Source organism: Penicilliopsis zonata (assembly GCF_001890105.1).
Source record: "Penicilliopsis zonata CBS 506.65 unplaced genomic scaffold ASPZOscaffold_44, whole genome shotgun sequence".
Classification (NCBI taxonomy): domain Eukaryota; kingdom Fungi; phylum Ascomycota; class Eurotiomycetes; order Eurotiales; family Aspergillaceae; genus Penicilliopsis; species Penicilliopsis zonata.
In genome coordinates, this window is record NW_019208947.1 from 29,749 (window position 1) to 48,004 (window position 18,256).

At 41.5% G+C, this 18,256-nt stretch overlaps 8 protein-coding genes across 8 annotated transcripts; all 8 read right to left on the reverse strand.

Annotated features, from left to right (window-relative positions):
- Positions 1 to 1,091: 1,091 nt before the first annotated feature.
- ASPZODRAFT_77839 (hypothetical protein) lies at positions 1,092 to 1,856 on the reverse strand (the record flags this gene model as incomplete). The annotated part of the gene is given in 2 exon segments (XM_022730201.1): positions 1,092 to 1,730; positions 1,749 to 1,856. Coding segments are annotated over 2 exon segments (747 nt in total), but the record flags the coding sequence as incomplete, so codon positions are not given.
- A 1,281-nt stretch (positions 1,857 to 3,137) lies between these two features.
- ASPZODRAFT_170422 (hypothetical protein) lies at positions 3,138 to 4,352 on the reverse strand (the record flags this gene model as incomplete). Its single annotated transcript, XM_022726946.1, has 1 exon — positions 3,138 to 4,352. One exon carries the CDS (start codon positions 4,350 to 4,352, stop codon positions 3,138 to 3,140), a length of 1,215 nt encoding a protein of 404 aa, XP_022576555.1.
- Positions 4,353 to 4,902: 550 nt separating this feature from the next.
- Positions 4,903 to 5,806, reverse strand: ASPZODRAFT_137549 (hypothetical protein). The gene is made up of 2 exons (XM_022724355.1): positions 5,577 to 5,806; positions 4,903 to 5,527 (listed from the first exon to the last, which is right to left on the reverse strand). The coding sequence occupies exons 1-2, from the start codon at positions 5,620 to 5,622 to the stop codon at positions 4,974 to 4,976; spliced, it is 600 nt and encodes a 199-aa protein (XP_022576556.1). The 5' UTR covers positions 5,623 to 5,806; the 3' UTR covers positions 4,903 to 4,973.
- A 163-nt stretch (positions 5,807 to 5,969) lies between these two features.
- ASPZODRAFT_1670963 (hypothetical protein) lies at positions 5,970 to 6,771 on the reverse strand. The gene is made up of 2 exons (XM_022726811.1): positions 6,283 to 6,771; positions 5,970 to 6,238 (listed from the first exon to the last, which is right to left on the reverse strand). The coding sequence occupies exon 1, from the start codon at positions 6,735 to 6,737 to the stop codon at positions 6,348 to 6,350; it is 390 nt and encodes a 129-aa protein (XP_022576557.1). The 5' UTR covers positions 6,738 to 6,771; the 3' UTR covers positions 5,970 to 6,238; positions 6,283 to 6,347.
- Positions 6,772 to 7,387: 616 nt separating this feature from the next.
- ASPZODRAFT_170424 (hypothetical protein) lies at positions 7,388 to 8,508 on the reverse strand (the record flags this gene model as incomplete). The annotated part of the gene is made up of 2 exons (XM_022726947.1): positions 7,388 to 8,434; positions 8,455 to 8,508. 2 exons carry the CDS (start codon positions 8,506 to 8,508, stop codon positions 7,388 to 7,390), a joined length of 1,101 nt encoding a protein of 366 aa, XP_022576558.1.
- Positions 8,509 to 9,788: 1,280 nt separating this feature from the next.
- ASPZODRAFT_1670980 (hypothetical protein) lies at positions 9,789 to 11,509 on the reverse strand. Its single transcript, XM_022726812.1, has 2 exons — positions 10,371 to 11,509; positions 9,789 to 10,324 (listed from the first exon to the last, which is right to left on the reverse strand). The coding sequence occupies exons 1-2, from the start codon at positions 11,425 to 11,427 to the stop codon at positions 9,933 to 9,935; spliced, it is 1,449 nt and encodes a 482-aa protein (XP_022576559.1). The 5' UTR covers positions 11,428 to 11,509; the 3' UTR covers positions 9,789 to 9,932.
- A 950-nt stretch (positions 11,510 to 12,459) lies between these two features.
- ASPZODRAFT_77835 (hypothetical protein) lies at positions 12,460 to 13,685 on the reverse strand (the record flags this gene model as incomplete). Its single annotated transcript, XM_022730200.1, has 2 exons — positions 12,460 to 12,569; positions 12,626 to 13,685. The coding sequence occupies 2 exons, from the start codon at positions 13,683 to 13,685 to the stop codon at positions 12,460 to 12,462; spliced, it is 1,170 nt and encodes a 389-aa protein (XP_022576560.1).
- A 221-nt stretch (positions 13,686 to 13,906) lies between these two features.
- On the reverse strand, positions 13,907 to 14,800 carry ASPZODRAFT_1671286 (hypothetical protein). The gene is made up of 2 exons (XM_022726813.1): positions 14,216 to 14,800; positions 13,907 to 14,161 (listed from the first exon to the last, which is right to left on the reverse strand). Exons 1-2 carry the CDS (start codon positions 14,635 to 14,637, stop codon positions 14,128 to 14,130), a joined length of 456 nt encoding a protein of 151 aa, XP_022576561.1. The 5' UTR covers positions 14,638 to 14,800; the 3' UTR covers positions 13,907 to 14,127.
- Positions 14,801 to 18,256: the final 3,456 nt, after the last annotated feature.

An 18,256-nucleotide genomic window follows, 5' to 3' on the forward strand; every position in this document is an offset into this window, starting at 1 on the left:
TATATAATATTATAATAGATAAGTCTAATAAATATCTAATAAATATCTAATAAATATCTATTTTTTAATAACTAATAAATAATTAATAAATAATTAATAAATAATTAATAAATAATTATTATATTATAAAGTAATAATTTTTCTTTTATTCAAAATAGAGCTAGTATTATATTTAAATAATAATTTAATTATTATCTATTATTAATAATAGTTATTAAGTTAAAAATAATTAATAACTATATAATAATTTAATACTAGTTTTAAAACTAATCATAACTGTTTTAAAACCTCAAAAAACCTTCACTAACCGTCGTTACTAAATGGCCTGGGCCACTACGTATCATGCGCCTCCATTTTTGAAATTAATACTCACCGGATCCTCGCCCAAGAGACCAGCAAGATGCAATTTGGTCTGGGAATCGTAGGTAGGACGTAACCCATTCCAGAAATCTGGCAGGTTGAGACATGCTGAGATATTTGCTCGTAAAGTTGGCTGAGGGATGATATCACTTCTGTCTTTATACCGACACGCATAAGGATCGACCTTGATTTAATGGTCTATTTTTGTCGGAAAGCAATGACTGCATTACAGGTCAATTCCAGTACAAAAGTACAAGTCCTCTTCAGAAATCAAATGTGATAATAAATTCGTTAATACACTTCAGGAAAAATGCTCCACTGGTATTGTCATCCAGCTAGTTAGCCATATTTAGTTAGATCTACTCATTGTGCACTATTTATGCCCCTTATTTCCGAGGCTAATCCGTCGCCCCCAATGCATATACATATTTGATCCCATTCGCTCTACCGCATACTATTCCATACTGTTTTAGCTTGCTTCAACACCGTGCAAGCTCTCGAGAATTCCAGTCAATCTGTGTAACCCTGCATGTTCTCTATCTTAAATCGTCCAAGAACTCGAATTTTTAGAAGCGCACTTGCTTCCAGTTAAAGTGTTGATAGCCATAAGCGTTGACGATCGACATCCATTGCCCACTGTGATTACTCGCGCTGAATCAGCTGGCACACACTGTTTACTATCTTGATTGGAATGTTTTGAATAAGTGTATCATTTTCTCCTTAATCAGGGGCTAGACAGTATATGCCAGTGTTGCCACGTTTTTGATTGCTATTGCTGGGTCTTTGCACCGCATAAAGTACTCCTGCAATTTTGCTGGTGATAAGGCCAAATAGGACACAGCCCCCGAAAATTCGACCGCCAGTTGGTCAAGAGTCATGTCCGAAGAATTCTTGGAGGTGCATTTGTCAAAAAAGAAAGAGAAGTAGGCTGCTATGGTCGCTGGATCGGGGTTGCCGAACTCGAATTGCCGGTCTATTCGTCCAGGTCGAGTTAAAGCTGCGTCAAGTTTTGCCTTTGCATTCGTAGTGACAATGAGAATATGGCTAGCGTGACTCCCAATACCATCTAAAGTAGCGAGGACAGTCGTCAGTGTTATCCCTTTCTGACTGCCATCGTCTTCCTCGTTCGCAGTATGATCACGTCTCTCGATTCCGGCAGCGTCTATATCTTCCAATATAACCATAGAGCGAGCTGGATATGCCGGTAGCGTGCGAAACAATTCCTGTAAGCCGTAATCATCAACAGCCGGGAGATTGATGACGTACATCAGAAGACCAAAGTGCGTGGCAACTGCTTTACAGCAGCTGGTTTTACCGGTCCCTGGCTCGCCAAAATAGAGGTAGCCTCGCCAATAAGCGATGCCGAGTTTCTAGTGCAATTCGGCTACATCCTTGCTGAGAAAATTTTGAACATCTTCAATGATATCCTTCTTTATAGCCTTATCCTGGGCTAGGCTATCTAGACTGCGAGGAAGCTCATCACACATCTGTCGCCAGCCTACTTCCTACTTATTTTAATATCCACAGAACACTTTGAGTCTGCCGCGGTGGCAGTCAGCATTAAATTTTTGGATGGCCTCCAAAAGATTTTCAAAAACCCCCCTATTCCAGGGCATATAATAGATAATAATGTTCTCGGCGTGTCTCGAGAAGGGGTCCAAAACGTTTTGGTGAGGTTCACGGTACAAGGCAAACCAGCAATTCTGAAACTGGAACTAATGAAAGCAGTTCTGTCCTAGGGTAATGCGGACCCTTTCTATCTTCCCTCAATATGCTGGGTCCTTCGTCTCCACATATTCTGGAGAATAGTGACTAGAATCCTAGAGATATCCAAATGATTCCGTAAGTCCGGCGATGGAAGAGCTAGACCAGCTGTGAAATTCTATACTAGACATCCATCTTGTCACTTGAGGATATAGATTGTTTTGGTATTTGATTTCCGCGGACGACATAAAGACCGAAACGATGGGTTTAAAAGCCTTTGAAAGCGATGGCAAAATGAATGCAAAAATTATCGGAAGAGTAATCAGTGGTAGAACGTAAGACAATACGTTAATGCCCAGAGCCGCTGATATCAGCCGAATATGCCATGAAAGCCCTGGGGTAAAAGTATCCAGGAGAGAATGAAGTGCAGCATCAGGTTGGTCAGACATTTGGAGAGCGAATCCGGAAAGCAGTGAAGTTCGTCCTTTGGGTTGCAGAGAATACTGAGAATAAGCTGGTAGCTCCTGTGAAATGTTGTTCTTTTTATATTAGGCCGTAGGGGTGGGGTCCTCCGACCAGGCATGGAGCGGTAACTTCCCTACAGACAGGGATACGCTGAATGATCCACCTTAGTACATTTGACGTTACATCTGAGTTCGCTCTCATCTATCCATACAGGACAGTCAATTAGAGTGCTACACCGCTCTTCCTCTATCCGGCAGGGACGGTAATTGGGCCGGTCCAGAAACTATAGTGCGATGGGTTGATCTAGTGATAGTGCTTAGACGATATGTCATATATTTAAAAGGATAATTTGCAAATCCTTAGTTCCCCTGGCCTCGTGGTTGAATCCTTACAGATATTCGACACTAAGACCGTATTACAACTTGCAAATAAGGCAAGGTATTCCCGAAAAGAATCCTACTTCTCACTGGCGGTAATCCTGAACTAGGCCAGTTGTAGGTCGGCAAGATACAAGTTAAAACAAAGCATTAAATTAGCAAAGACTACATGCTGTCATTGTTGAAATGACATGATGCTGGTAGGTGTTCTGTAGCAATTACACCAGCTGATCATGAACGCAGGTCCATATCCCCCAAAGCCTGTAAAAGGCCATCTAATTTAGCTTCCTCAGCCTTGATTTTGGTACCAATAACTTCAACCTTTCCAACCGCTTTACCCAAAGCTTCTATCTTTCGAACTGCAAGGTGTTCCATGTCTGCCACTTGTTGTGATATATCAACCGACCGTATTGCGTTAAACTTTTCTTTTTCCTGGCACGCCCTGTCAACAACTTCTATCACCAGATCTTGTGACAGCTTGGCATCTTTGGGCAACTCTGCAGCAGCACCCTCGACAATGATTGACATTAACTCCGCACTGCTTTGGTCGGTACTGCCTGCTGCCTTCAGAGCAGCGTTACGCCAGCTCTGCGAGTAATTGCCGTGACTCATAAGCCAACGTGCCGCAGCAATGTAGTTGGATTCAGTAGCATGCATCAGAAGATCTTCTGGGGGTTGTAAGCCGCGGTCCAGGAGCCACTTGAACATTGGGTCTGGATCTGTCCCACTCAAAGTCTCCAGCAAAACTAGTGAAGGATGTTCTGGTTCAAGATTTCCCAGATCTAGGCCATCTTTCCGTAGCCTTTCGGCAAGTTCGACGTCGGCATAGCCCAATATGCTTCGCTTTTGAGTTGGTCCTATTAGACCAAGAGCAGTTTCTCTCAATGGTTTCAGCCGTTCCCAGCAGATTTCGAAGCATTTAGGCACCAGTATAGCCCACGTAAACATTGTGCGTTGGACTTCATTTGGTTTACCTGTTGAAAAAGGAACCAGAAGACTCTCAGGGTCCACCAAAGACAGAACGCTCTGCGATAAACCACCCTTTCCGCTGCTGAATGCGAGCCAAAAGAAGTACGATGAAGGCTGAATCATTTTATTGTCCAAGAGACCATTGGAGCACAAAGAGCAATTCTTGAAACACCACGAGGCCAAATCATAGCAGGCTTCATCGCCCATCCTATGCTGACGGATTTTTTCATCGTGATAATCATAGGAAAGTTTCCACGATTCCTCGATCCTTTGTCGTACAGATGGATCTCTGAATGTATTTTTGATGGCCATTTTGATGAAAGGATCCGTATTGTCATCTTTGAGTGCCTCAAGGAAGAAATGAAGGGCGTCATGCGAGCCACCTTCAAAGAAAAGGTCACCCTCGATTGCGGATTTCAAATCCGGGATAGTTTTGAAGAGAGAAGGGCATTGTAGGCGCTCTTTCTCCGTAGACATGTTGACATAATAGGGTACAAATATTATTCTGAACCGAGTTGAGATACTGTTTCCAAAGGGATGAGGGAAGAAGGAAGGCTTTATAGTGGATTTTACTAAGGTTCTCAACAAATTGTAATTAATGACGATCAAGTCATACCAAATCTGTACAAGATGAATTCACCTCGGAGTGCGTGGGACCTTCTTCGATAGTAACTGTCTGAGAGGTCAATCTGACTACCCTCGAGAAAGTCCACTGTCTCAGAAGCTGTGTGTAAGGTCGTGCTTCTACTTCCTGTATTATCTCGTTTCTCTATCCCGGCCCAGAGTTCTACCATCTAATGAGAATCTCACACTAGAAGAACCTCCCAAGAGGATGACTGTCTCTAGCAGGAACGTCACCTCATGTTTCCTGCTATACAGCCCTCGTATGACTCGCTAAGCTGCATGACATTATGATGGAATTGAATAGTTGGTGACTACAAGGGCAGCTCCTTGTCGAGCCTTTCCCACCCTCTCTCAATTACACTTCATTTTATTGCCGTATGTGTCTTGTTAAGTTGTCCAAGTAGACGATATGCTTTGTTTTGAATGATGAAATGAACTATACATCCAATTTCCCATGAACACCAAGTGCTTTATTCAGCATATAGCACTGGTAAATTTGCCGGTTATTCTGTGTGTGCGTTCTATGTAACCCATAGGCATTGGACGAGGGTTGAAGAAAAGCTGAAGGAGGTATACAGCACTTCCTTCCACTGAAATCATATCAAAGTTTTCCAGGCAAAACCTGGCTTTCCACAATACCAGACCTAATGTCCCATCGTAAATTAGGTCAAGGGCATCCAGAATTGCAGAATGTACCGGGATATGTTCCTCTATAGGTAGGAGCTGCTGCATATCATAGCAAACATAGACTTCCTGTTTCAAGGAAATTACAAGCTGGGTAAAATAGCCCTGCTCGGAGTTTGCGAACGCGCCATCTGAAATTCTATCCCACAAAGCATGGTACAGTTTCCGCCCTAGTGGGCGCCCATGTGCCCAAATAGCACACAGTTCCATAATTGTCGCATATATCTGCTCCGGGGAAAATGATCTTGTTTGGGGAGGTAGGTGAAATTTTCCTTGACACGCTAATATAATGTGTTCATGAAGGGGAGACGCGTGTGCAGAAGATATCTCATCGACTATGATAACTACTCTAATGATTAATAAAGCCTTCAGGTAACTGAGTAGTTTACTCACTGTGCTCCAGACCACTCAAATAAGGACGTAGGTCTAGCGTATTCATTGTGGCCTGAAAAGAAAAACCCATTATTGTATCAATTCAAACTCCTCCTCGAGTAGACGTTTAAAGCTTCTTATGTATTTTCGATCTTAAGAAGCCATTTTGCCAAGGCCCGTCTGAGAGAAGGTTATATTTCTTCCGTAAGTTGATCAGATGCGTGTAAATGAAAGTATCACTGCTCTAAGAGGGATCGGAGCCTTCTGTTGGAATTTTTGACAATAACAGAAACAATAATTTCAAGTGATACTCAAGATATTTCCTTCCATCGGGAGCTCTTGCACTAAAAATCGTGCTCCACTGATTATTTGCCCTTTGTAGTATGTGGAGCCCTTGCCGAGCCTGAGTTACCTGGGGGATGTTTTGGAGATCTATAATGACTTATTTTTTGCCCTTGCGTACCATTTCCATAATATTGAATAACGGTAGCTTAACTACAAGCATGTTCAATCTCAACAACAACTGTCTCCGTAACTTGTATTTCACCACCTAGTACTCTTGCCGTCTCCGAAGTCGTCCTTTCACTGACCACGATTCCATTGCGAGGGGAGGTCCGTGGCACGATTCTCACATTCAAAGTTATTCTAAAGAGGTGAAATTCATAATTCATTCCGTCATTCCCCTACCATTATTAGTAAACGAAGCGATAGGGACACAAAGCCGTACCAGCTGGAATCCAAGCCATGTGAGATCACATCTTTGCAAGAAAATCGGGATGGAGAGAGTCATACTCATATCCTAGAGTGATGATAAGGCGTGGTGGGGTGGTCGATGACACTAGCAATGGTGAGCTTCTTGTAGTAGGCCAGATCACGAGGGGCGTCTCTTTTCATCTCATGTTCATGGCGTTTTGCATGGTCGTAATTGCGGTAGAGGTTCCCCTCCTTCCTGATCTTCTCTCTCAGTGATGCACTCCTAAAGACAGTCTCGATTGCCAATTTAATAACATGTCGCGTATTGTCGTTGCGCAGTATGTCAAGAAGGAAATGAAGTGCCTCGTGTGAACCATGGGGTGTGGAGAAAAGGTATGATTCGATCGTAGAATTCTTCTCCTCCCATCCTAAGCCTTCGAGATTTCTGAGGAGCGAAGGGAGTTGGACTGGTTCCTCGGGATCTGACATGATGAGGAAACAATTAAGGTACAGAAAGAATGCCAAAACAAGCTCCTGTTTGCTACCAAGAGGACGATGAGGGGAGAACCAAGGCTTTATAGTAGATTTGACTGAGGGATCACCTCTCAACAATGACAATCAATGCCCCCTAGGATTTCTCATCCTGAAATTAGACTCTATACTATGCTGGTCCCTCTTCAACCGTAACTGTCTCCGTCAATTCAACTTCACCCCCGATGAATTCCACAGTCCGAGAAGTCGTCCAAACTGCAATGTGTCCCACCGTCGTATTCAGCGACTTCTGTATCGCCCAGTCCAGGATTCTACCGTCAAATGCAAATCGCACTCGAATCCATGTCGGCTCTACCTTCATCAGCCATTGAATCCGCAACCATTGGGCAAGAGTCTTATCACCTGTTATCCAAGCCATTCTCAATACGACGTGTATTATCCAACTCATTGTGTGTAATGATTTTATTTCGAATATGGTATTATTATCTGTGGTTCCATAGCCTGCTATATACTCTAGTCAGAGATTGGAAACCTCAAGAACTCGGTAAGAAGAATCTGTTTTGTTATTCCCGGGAATGATAGGATAAGGTCGGGCCGTTCTGGTAAAGCTATTTGTCCAACTAGGATGGGGAGAGTAGAAAAAGGACCTAAGAAAGGCCAAAATCAAGCGCTAGCATCTTTCGAGCTTGATCATTAAGCGTCTGTTGATACTCCACCAGGATAGGTAGATTTGCATCCTTTGCCATTGATAACATACTCTGGGAAAACAAAAGCGAGTCGTCGGCAAACTGTACTGCACATCCAACTTTCCGGATAGCGTACCACTCTACCAAGTTCACCCTTTCCTCCTGAGCTTCATTACAAGCACCTTGAACAATCTCAATGGCAAGGCTCTCAATCCAATTTGACAGAGGAACTGGAACTTGAAAAGAGATACGTTTCATAGCCATCTGCAATATAAGAATGCTGCCTGCTGTCTGCCGCCTTGCCGCGTCAATTGCACAGCGCCACAGTTCGCGCATATCGGTGCTATGAAACAAGAGCCAGCTTGTTGCCTCAACCCGATCATTTCGAGCTGCAGCAAGAAGTGGTGTGTCTAAAGCATTTTCTGTAAGGGGAAGGCAGTATCCTTGGCATGAGAACCATTCGTAGAGAGCTTTAGGTCTGGAGTGATATAGAGCAATTTCGGTCCAGGCATGTAAAGGGTCAACTTGGAGTACGGATGCCAAGTCAAGCCCGCGAGATAGCATGCGATCTACGAGATTCGATGTAGCAAACCGGCAAATATAGGTGAAATGATGCTGGTGGAGTTTTCCCCAAAGCATCTGGTCCGATAGTTCCTCAAGCCGCGTCCAGCAGATTGAAAATATGCGTTCGTTTGTGACGGCTAGCTCGAAAATTGTCTCTTGGCGATGGGCAGCAACGATAGATGCCGGCTCGAGAATTTGCTCCGGCGTCAGTTTTGACACTAGCTCACAGACAATGTCGATCTGATTCTCATTTAATGCAACGTAGACAAGACTAAGTCCTGTGCTATTAAAGCAACTTGGGTAAATGAGACCATGACGAAGAAGCTTCCTGAAAAAGTCTGGATCATCACGTATAGACTTAGAAACGACATCATGACACCACAGTTCAAATTGTACATTGTGTTGATTGATGACAGCGTGCTTGAAATCGTTGTACAGTCCCCACTGACACAGAAGCACGTCACGCGAATGATAGATGGAAGTTCATCGGACAAGCTCTCCTGGGGATGTTGCGTCATTTCAGTAGAAAGGAGAGAAAGTTTCAAAGTGTTGTGAGTTGGGCAATGAAGGATCGACGGGTGCAGTTGTCCCTGTTTTATAGAACTACTTACTGTAATGGAGGAGGAGGTGCCAGTATAGAGAAGGTGTTGGGAGTGAGAAGACGCCGAGGTCTATTGATTGAACACTCATTTCCCAATCAGCCTCTTTTTCCTATTTTGTACTAGTCTCTTTGGTTTCCTGAGGCCGACCAACTACCCATGGCTACGCAAGGTTCAGACGATGGCACATTAGGGGGGTAACTAGGAGTCGTCTCACCTAATAAATTGTGCTGGAGACGCTTGCCCACCTTCCCGAGCGTCAAGCTGATCAGTGTAGCATACGAGTGAAGGCATTCATCAGATGCATCACTTAGTGTCCAAGGCTACCAGAAGATCCATTCTGAGGTGAAGTAAAAGTAGGTGTAGCTCAGAATAACACTATTTGTGGAGTCAAGACTTCTCTTGGAACATGGACGGACGGTCAACATTGCGGAACAACTCCCGCTGAGCCTGGATAAAGTAGAACACCTATCTGTCAATCCTAGAGCACATCGATCCTTATGAGGTACTCTAGTGCACGGAAGAGCCACCAGTGGGTCCGTTAAACTGATTGTCAAACGTGTCAGTCGATAACTACTCATCCCTGCTGACCGCTTGAGCTGGCAGAATCAATCGGGCACCGAACACGTGATGACAGATACCCCACGTCGTGACGACTTTCCTCCGGTCGGGCAGATATTCGACCCCTCCCAACCTCGCGCGATAACAGTGTCATATATACTGGCGATTTGCTGTAAGATGCAAGCAACTACTTCACCTGCGATGAAACTCGAGCCGATTTCACAAAAGATTAAGCCTATCATCGACTCTATAAGGGATCGAATCGCGGAAGGCCAGACGGACCATGTGGTGGAAAATCCCAGTGGGTGGGCGTATGGAGGGGAGGATTTTTTGGAAGTTGTGGAGTCGTTGAAGGGGGAAATTCAAGCAGAGCTCAAAGAAAATTCATTCCATGTGAATACAGCTTCCCTGTCTATTTTCCCTAGAATGCTGCTAATTCTTTCTAGGTGTTGGCCTGCACCGTGCGGCACTTTTTTAAAGGCGCAAATATCCTGAACCGCTTTTATCCAACGAAACGCCTGTTAATCATCCCAATCAAGGGGGCATCAACTCTCTCCCCTGGCGGTCCGCTTCCTATTGACACCTATTGCTATATCGAGAACCGACCGGCCCTTTCTGGTGATAAGATTGATGTGATTTTCGTTGCATATGAAATACAACCCAAGGATGCATAGCAACTTGCACTTTCCCCACGAGATATTTTTTATGTATTGATAATGGAGCTTGATAACAACAGATTATGGTGATTAGCCCTGCGGGGGAGACTCAAATGTACAACAACTCTAACTAAGTGTCTGGGGCACCAATGGATTAAATTGAGATAAAGGCGACACTGCACCTCCAGTTCTAGACATATCGGGGTTGCTATTGGAGTGGCCAGAAATGTCAAGCGGCGGCTCGGATGTCGTGTCGGGAATTTGTAGAAGGAAAGCCCAATCCCACTCAAAAGGGTCAAAGCCAAATTGTAACTCAGATGACAATGTTGTCTCATCGTTTCCATGGGGCGGGCCCACTTCTGTGAGACTCAAGCTGGCTTCTCGCGCCTCGCTTTGTTCGCGCGTTTCAATTGTAAAAGTCGACGTGAAGTCCAGCTCCGTACGCTTATTTTGGCGCTGTTCAAGGCACTCGGGTTCAAATGAGCGCTTTTGGCCGGATTGCCGGTATCGGTAAGTTGCTTTGCACACCTTAGTCTTGATCTTAAACACGGTGGTAGCACTTACTGCAATTCTCCACATATATGGACAGACAATTGGATACCCAATGAGCCTTTGCCTCTGAAAACGCGGACCATTCTGATTTGCGAATTGATGCGGCCAATAATTGTAGATGTCCATATGTTAACCCGCGGAATGCAGCGAAAACAAAGAAAAGGAAGGCACAGACACCACAGCTTCCGTAAATATACTCGATTGAGTGGTATTTTAAACCATACTGGATCGCTTTCCGAGCCTCTTCGGTGTTCTGTCCAATTTCGTCCAAATACTTACTGACACATCCTGACCCCCTGTTATCTGCATCTTTTGTTTCTTTATTCAGAAACTCGTGACGAGGCTTTTCGCTATGTTTTTCTGCCCAGTCCAAGTAGTCGTTGGCGAAAGAATACCGCGCAAGTCCTGCCCGGAATTTTGCGGTCAAAGTAGAACCGCGCGCTGCTAGCTTGATGTCAACTAGGCGAGGATCCAGGCCCGTCCAATCTTCTCCTTGAGATATTGCATCCCGTTCATTCTTATTCGTGAAGGAGCGTATTTTTTCGGATTGCTTTTTGATTTTTTCCATGAAGTTCTCCACATCTGATTTGATTTTCTCCTCGATAGGAGGCTGACTCTGGCTTGGCGAACCTGATTGCAGAGGTTCAGGGTCTTCTCGGCCATTATCCCGGATATTGATGGCATGTTGGCTGCTTCCATTGTTTGTTGAATCTAGTGTATCTACCTGCTCGGGATGGACTGGAGACAATGAGCGTGAGCCTTCCAGTTCTGCGTGTCCCTGCTGATTGTTGCTATCACTAGACGGTCGAGATCGCAGAACTCGCTGTAGACTGTCAAGCGCAGATTGTAGTTGTTGGCGGTGATGCGAGAGTAAATTCTGAACCTTTATTCTGGGCATCGTTGACGATATGACCGTAGCGGCGTGGATAATCTCATCAACAGGGCCTGTAGTGTCCATGTTGATAGAGTTGATATTATACATCAGTGGGGTGTTCACGTACAAAATATAGGATTGATGCTCCAGAGTCTTGGCATTGGACCGCGATCGAATGCCAAGATCGAGGGGCATCAATGATGATGGTACACGTCAGCGCGTACGCCTCCTGCACGTCGAGTCACGATGTCACATGGCTAGCCATGTTGCTCCCCAATCATCACTCGAGGCTCCCCACTCGGACTGATGCCTGCAACAAATCAGTACGTGACATGGGTTCGTGCCAGTGTGCCGTCGTTCTAGACCATCGTTGGGGGGCTACATGATGCAGAGAATGAGAGGGCGGTGATCTCCAGTGTCACTGCGCTATCAGGTGGGGCTGCGGAGGGACCGTGCCCACAGCTTAGTGTCTCAAGTTGGCCTCTCGTATCAGCCTTGCGCCTGGACCTTTCATGGCCCCTGTGAAAGCGGCAGTGCTGCATTTCACCACGAAGTGCGTTTCCTTTCCAATAGTTTACCGCCTAAATGAGAAAATAAAACAAGTCGCAAATCCAGCCTCCGGCTAATACACGGGAATTCGTAGCCTCTGTCACTAATGCCATTTTTTGAAAGGTTGATATAAAGACGCGGCGATGCTTCCAATCGCTATGCCTCCAGTATATTCCTTTAGGTCCACAACAATTTGAATCCATTTACAAAGCTTTCCGTATCACTCTTGGTAATTTCCCTGAGACATGAGATAGTTACCAAGCCAGTGCTGACTAAAATGAAGTTGCCTATCATGTGCGAAATGTCGGTTACAACCACCATATATGCCTGCGGACATAGGGAAGTTAGAAGAGTACCGCGGCCCTGTCCTCAGAATCATCCCCAACCTTGGCCGGAGGTACCAATGGGAAGCTCCCATAACCGTCGAGATAAATGCATGAGCTGCCGAGGAGCTTCCAATGGCGCCTAGACTGAGGTGAGTGTATCCATGCCAGGTCTATAGACTTCGTTATTGATTCCTACAGCCCGTGTCTTTCTTGCAGTATGAGCAGTGCTCTTTCCCAACTGCGCCAGAGAGGGCCCCATCGCCATCATCAATTTCGGAAGGCAAGGATAGGAAAGTAGCATCGTGGGCCTTGTCATGCTATCAACTCTCCGATTCATACATTCGCTTAGCTACTAGTGTGCCTGATAACCAATGAAACGTAAATCAGCATCTTTGTCCAAACCATAGCAGTCAGCTAGGCCCTGCAATTGGTCTTCTGAAAGTATACCGTCGAGAACACAACCTAGAAATCCCGTTAGCAGTTAAGAATGTAGACATCATGTAACGGATAACCCTTACCAAACTTATTCTCACGGCGCTCCCTCCATTTCCGAATCCGGTCTCTCAACGATTCCGTTGATCCCGAACGCAATTTGATATCATATGCAGGGCGAGTACCGTTGGTATCAATAGCATTAAGCTCTTCGAGCATCTCTGAGGTGCGGTTATAGTGCCCGAGCCAAGCTTTTCGAATCATCGTATCAAGGCTTTGATGACCAGTTCTTATTTTCGGCAGAACCAATGTGCCATAACTGTCAACAGACAACTCAGGCTTGGCTCCATGCTCCATCTGAAAAATAAGGGACCCCATAGCAAACATATCTGTTCCTTCAGATAAAGTTGGCGAGGGACCGTTGACTGGAAGTGGAAGATCCGGGAAAACGGGATTTGGTTGACCAAGAGGGCTAGCGGCACTAAAATCCCCGAGAATTGCACCGTCTTGTTCATCAAAGAGGACATTGTCAATCCGTATATCAGCATGGGCTATGCCGAGGCTGTGGATATGGCAAAGTGCGTCGGTAAGATCACGATACCAGCAAATCCGATGAAGCTGACAGGGAATTCTATCACTAGATAATGAGTGATATCTGCGGAGATAAATTCCCTCAGGTTGGTCAGCATCGATGGCTTCCATAATGTGAGGGTGTGGCCGTCCTTGAAGCACTCGTAGTACAGTTCGTTCGTTTTGTAACAAGTTGGAGTGAAAGAGGGTGTCTGAGGCGTAGTGCCATCGATCACCGTCAGAGGCACTACTCCCAGGTCGTTCAAATACCCAAGAAGTCTTGAGAACTACCTCGTCATCAACGCCATAGACTTGAGCAGAAGCCCCGACTCCCATTGCCTCCAAATCACGTTGAGGATGCAGCCGTATAGTGTATGTGTCGCAGTTCGACGTTGAGGTCGCACCGACCGAATCATTAGCCTCAAGGTCGTCAGGCTTATCAGATTTAGATGAATGATATCTGATGAACGGTGGGAATATACGAGACAACAGGCCAAATGCGCGATAACCAAGATAACGGAAGTATCGAAATGCAACCAGTGCTGCTGAGTGGAATCGCCAGTAGTACGACATCATTCTGGAGGTACCATGAAAAAGAGGTGAAAGAACCAGCGTTTGGAAATTCGAGGCTTCCTTTATATGTATTCTGCCGCATGATGCACAGTCAAGTTGCCTTCTGCTCAGGGGTTTCAAAGCAAGGGCGGGTCACGTGGAATGATGCGCTTGTTAAGATATGACGGAACGCAGCGGTATGTGGAGACCGGAAGCAGGAGATATAGATACTCCGTATTAGTCAGAGAGCCCATCCAAATTGCCAGTTAGGGGCTATATAGCAATTTAGACTTGTTGAGATCCGATTGGTGCGCAGCATGATTTGCTAAGCAGTATTTCCGACTAGATACTCCGTATTGAGTCACGTGCCCTGGGCGATAATGCTTAGGCAACATATTTTGTCGAAACATATGGGGCATAATACCGCTAGAATAGACGAAAAATGCTCCATGGGCAACATTCTTAGTCATACAGGTTGTTTCTTTGTTCCGTCACACGACCTCAGGATACAGTGAGTACATACATGATATGACCAGTATCAATGGCATACATACTCCATACACCAGAAAGATCCTATGGGCCCCACGTGACCATTTGCTATAAAGATGATCTGCTCCTGCGAGGGACTCACGTCGCAAGTCATGGCTATGTTTGTGGGAAAGACAACCTTGAATTTGTGCGCGCAACTCATACAGTACCGGAGAGAAGGCAGACTCGGCCAAAAGGCAGCAAGGTAAGAAGACAGTGTGGCGTTCTGAGAATGAGCTCGAGACTGTACCAGAGATCGGCTACTGCCACCTTCCAAGCAACTAGAGTCCGACTCGCTCATTCGAAGAGTATCGGTTGATCGTGTGTAGGTGGACGAGGTGGTAGTGGTTTCAATTTTTGTGACTCCCAGGATTGTTGAACCATAGATGTTTCCGTAGTCTGTCTGGACATGACGAGTTTGCACCGTATGAAGCAAGGGCATTCCCATTGCTAAATATATTACGAAGGAACGAGCACAGGAATTGATAATCCCCTCCACAAGTCCTGGTTTGTTATTATCCTCCTAAATAATATTGCTTGTTGGTTCTTCGCACGCCCTGCTTCGAGATCGGCATCAGCGGAATATGCAAGAGTGCGGTTGAAATCGAGGGGATATGCTGTAACTAGGGATGTTGAAATTTTGAAATTGAGATTATATTTCGGAAATTTGAAATTTCAGGCCTAAATTATATTTTATATGAAATTTTAGGGGGGTTTAACTCCTGCTTAGTTATATCCGGCGGTGAGCAATTTAGACTAATTAAAGGCCTAGAATCCTAGATTCTGCTATTTTTTCTAGCAACCTAAGAAATCACCTAGCAACAACACTAAAATATATAATTAAATTTAATATTTAGTTTTTCTAGGTATATATCACAACTAAAATGGTATAAAAATCAGATTTTAAATACTCTAGATATATCCTTAACCTTAAAAAAGTCATTTAAAAGCAGCTAGGTAACTTAAAGGTAATAATTTATATACTAAAGTTAACCTTTTATATTTTTTATTACTTTTTTATTTTACTTATATAAGAATTATCTTAGACCCCTAGGGCCACCTGCCTTAAATATTAAAATTCCTATATCTTTAATATAATATATCTTTAGGCTTATATTAAGCAGTATAAAGGAGCTCTAGATATCCTAAATTATCCTAATAGAATAAAGAATTAGGTTTAGAAAAAGCTTAGCTTTATATAGTCTCCTAAAAAACAGCTTAATCATCTTACTACTAATATAATTTATCTAGGAGTAAGACCTTTTTATCTTTTTAAATCCCTAGAATTTTAGTAATTTATTAAGTCTTTAAATCCCTCCTATAAACCACCTACTTATAGTTAAATCACTAATCTACTACTAGAATCATACGCAATAATAAAGAATAAGGTGATGAAAAAGCTATAGGGAATTTAATATTTAAATATTATAGTAAATAAGATATTAAATATCTTATTTTAGTATATTATTATGATAATAGTGACAACTCCTATATACTTATAGTTTTTATATTTTAAGGATATAAAGGATAAGAGTCTAAATGCAGATATAATAACTCTTTAAATTATTAAGAAGCTTTAGGCTCTTCTATAGAAAATCTCTACTTCTAGAGATGGCTCTATTAATTAGAATTAAATTAATTCTATATTAATAGATATTTATAGTATAATAAAGGCTGTCTAGAGAAAGCTTTAAGCTAAACTAGAGCTTTAATATATCTTTATAATCCCTTATAATTTATATAGTTTATAGCTAATCATTAAGGATCTTCTAGATAATATTAAGGTCTCTTTAGTAAAGGAGGTCTTTAAAGCTATAAATAAGATTATTAACTTTTTTTATTAGTCTCTATTTAAATATATAAAGCTATAAACTTATTAGGTTTAATAATATACTAACTAGAGGGCTCTTATTACTTTAGTTATTATATACTAGGGAACTTAATATATACTTCTTAAATCTCTTAAAGATTTATATAAAGCGCTTAAGGATTAGGCGTTAAATATAGATATTAAGACTTTATATTCTTAGAGGATTATTAAGTTAATTTCTTCTTATTTATTTTAGGGATAGTTAAATAAGCTGATTAAGCTTCTTTATCCTCTTTATATAGTATAGAAGGAATTAGAAGCCCAAAACTCTAGTACTATAAAAGTTATATAAAGATAAGTATTTTTAGAGCTTAAGATAAGAGAAGCTGTATCTTATAGCTTATTTAAAGAGGAGATCTTTATATATCTTAATAATTAAGCCTAAAGATTATAGATATAGTATTAACTTATTAATATTTATTAGGTAACTTATTTTTTATATTCTATATAAATCTCTAAGCCCCTTTATAACTATAATTATAATTAAATTAAGAAGATGCTAGAGTCTATTTATAATAAGAAGATTATAGTATAGTAGAAGTTTCTTACCTTTAGATAATAAAATGGCATCTTTTATAATACCTCTTATTAGGATATAAAGAAAAACCCATAATTCTTTTAACTTAAAGTAGTAAGTTAAATAGCTTTAAATTAGAATCTTTATTAATCTCTCTCTCTCTCTCTCTTAGGCTAAATATGCCTCTCTTATCTCTTATTATATGCTATAAATCCTTAATACTGTCGCCAACTCTGTAGCTGCAGAATAAGCTTTTTTAACTTATAAGCTTATAATATATAAAGATATAGAATTATTTTAAGAATAAGAATATAAATATGCTGCTTTTTGTGCAAATTAATCAAAAGTAATTCTATAAGGAAATACAACCTTAAATAATAAATAAGATATTATTAGAGGTAGAGGAGAATAAGATATAGCAGCTTCTGCAGTATAAGCAGGTGCAGGGCTATCTAGATGAGATATTTAAGACTTCTTAGATATCTGGCTCTAAAAGGCCCTATAAATAGGATTAAGAGAATGCTAATAATGCTCAGCATCATAATCAGCGTCCTTATATTAAGGAGAATTAAATGGCTGTTGCCAGGCCAATGGTTTAAATCCTATATCCCTAAGATGGCATTAACGCCAGGCCAATGGTGTAAGGCCGGCACCGACGCCGCCCTACAAGCCATCTGACTAAGCATACCACGCGACTGTTAGTCAATGTTGGGCATTAATTAGGCACCCATTAAGTACCCTACTTAGAGTTAGGATATATACTATCCCCCCTAGATAGAACAGAACCTTAAGCACTTTATCTTATTCTCTTATTAGACCTTTTATAGACTTCTTATATCCCTAAATCTTATTATTACTTAATTATATTAATATCTTATCTATTAATCTTAAGTAGTATAAGGTTATTACTTATAATTTAAAGTACTTCTTCTATATATTAAATTAAAGCAACCTTAATTTAATATAAGAATCCTAGGGCTATAAGGGACCTATATTTAGAAATAATTTAAAATAAATAATATATTAGTAATAAGCTATTACCTTAAGAATATTAAACTAATTATTAAGGATCCTTAACTATTCTTAAGTAACCTCCAGCACTAAGGTGTCTATAACTAATTAATTAAATATTAATATAAATAAATTAATCTATATTATAGAGAGGCCTAAAGTACCTCTTAATACCTTAATAAACTAAATAAGAGAATAGTTAGTTTAAGAACTTTTTAAAGATTTATTTAATAACCTATTAACTCTCTCTAGACTTATAATTAATTAAAAGTATTAAGATACTATACTTTAGCTAGCTCTTATAAATAATAAAGTACTATAATAAATACTATATATCACTAAATAATATTTATTAATAGAGGCTATTAAATATTTAAAGCTTAAATTTTATATAGATAAATCTATAAAGAAGCTTTACCTTTAGAAATATAATCTTTTAACCTATATAAAAGCTAAACTATCCTCCTTTTAAGAAGAAGGGGGTAGAGTATAATATACTAAAGATTAACTTTAAGGTAATATAAAGATAGAATAATTAGGGTGCTATAACTTAGAACTATAGATTTTAACTAGACTATTTAACTTTCTATGCTAATAATATAAGGGAGACTATAATAAAGGGTTAACTACCTCTAGTAAACTCTAAAATCTATAGTAAAAGTAGAATTA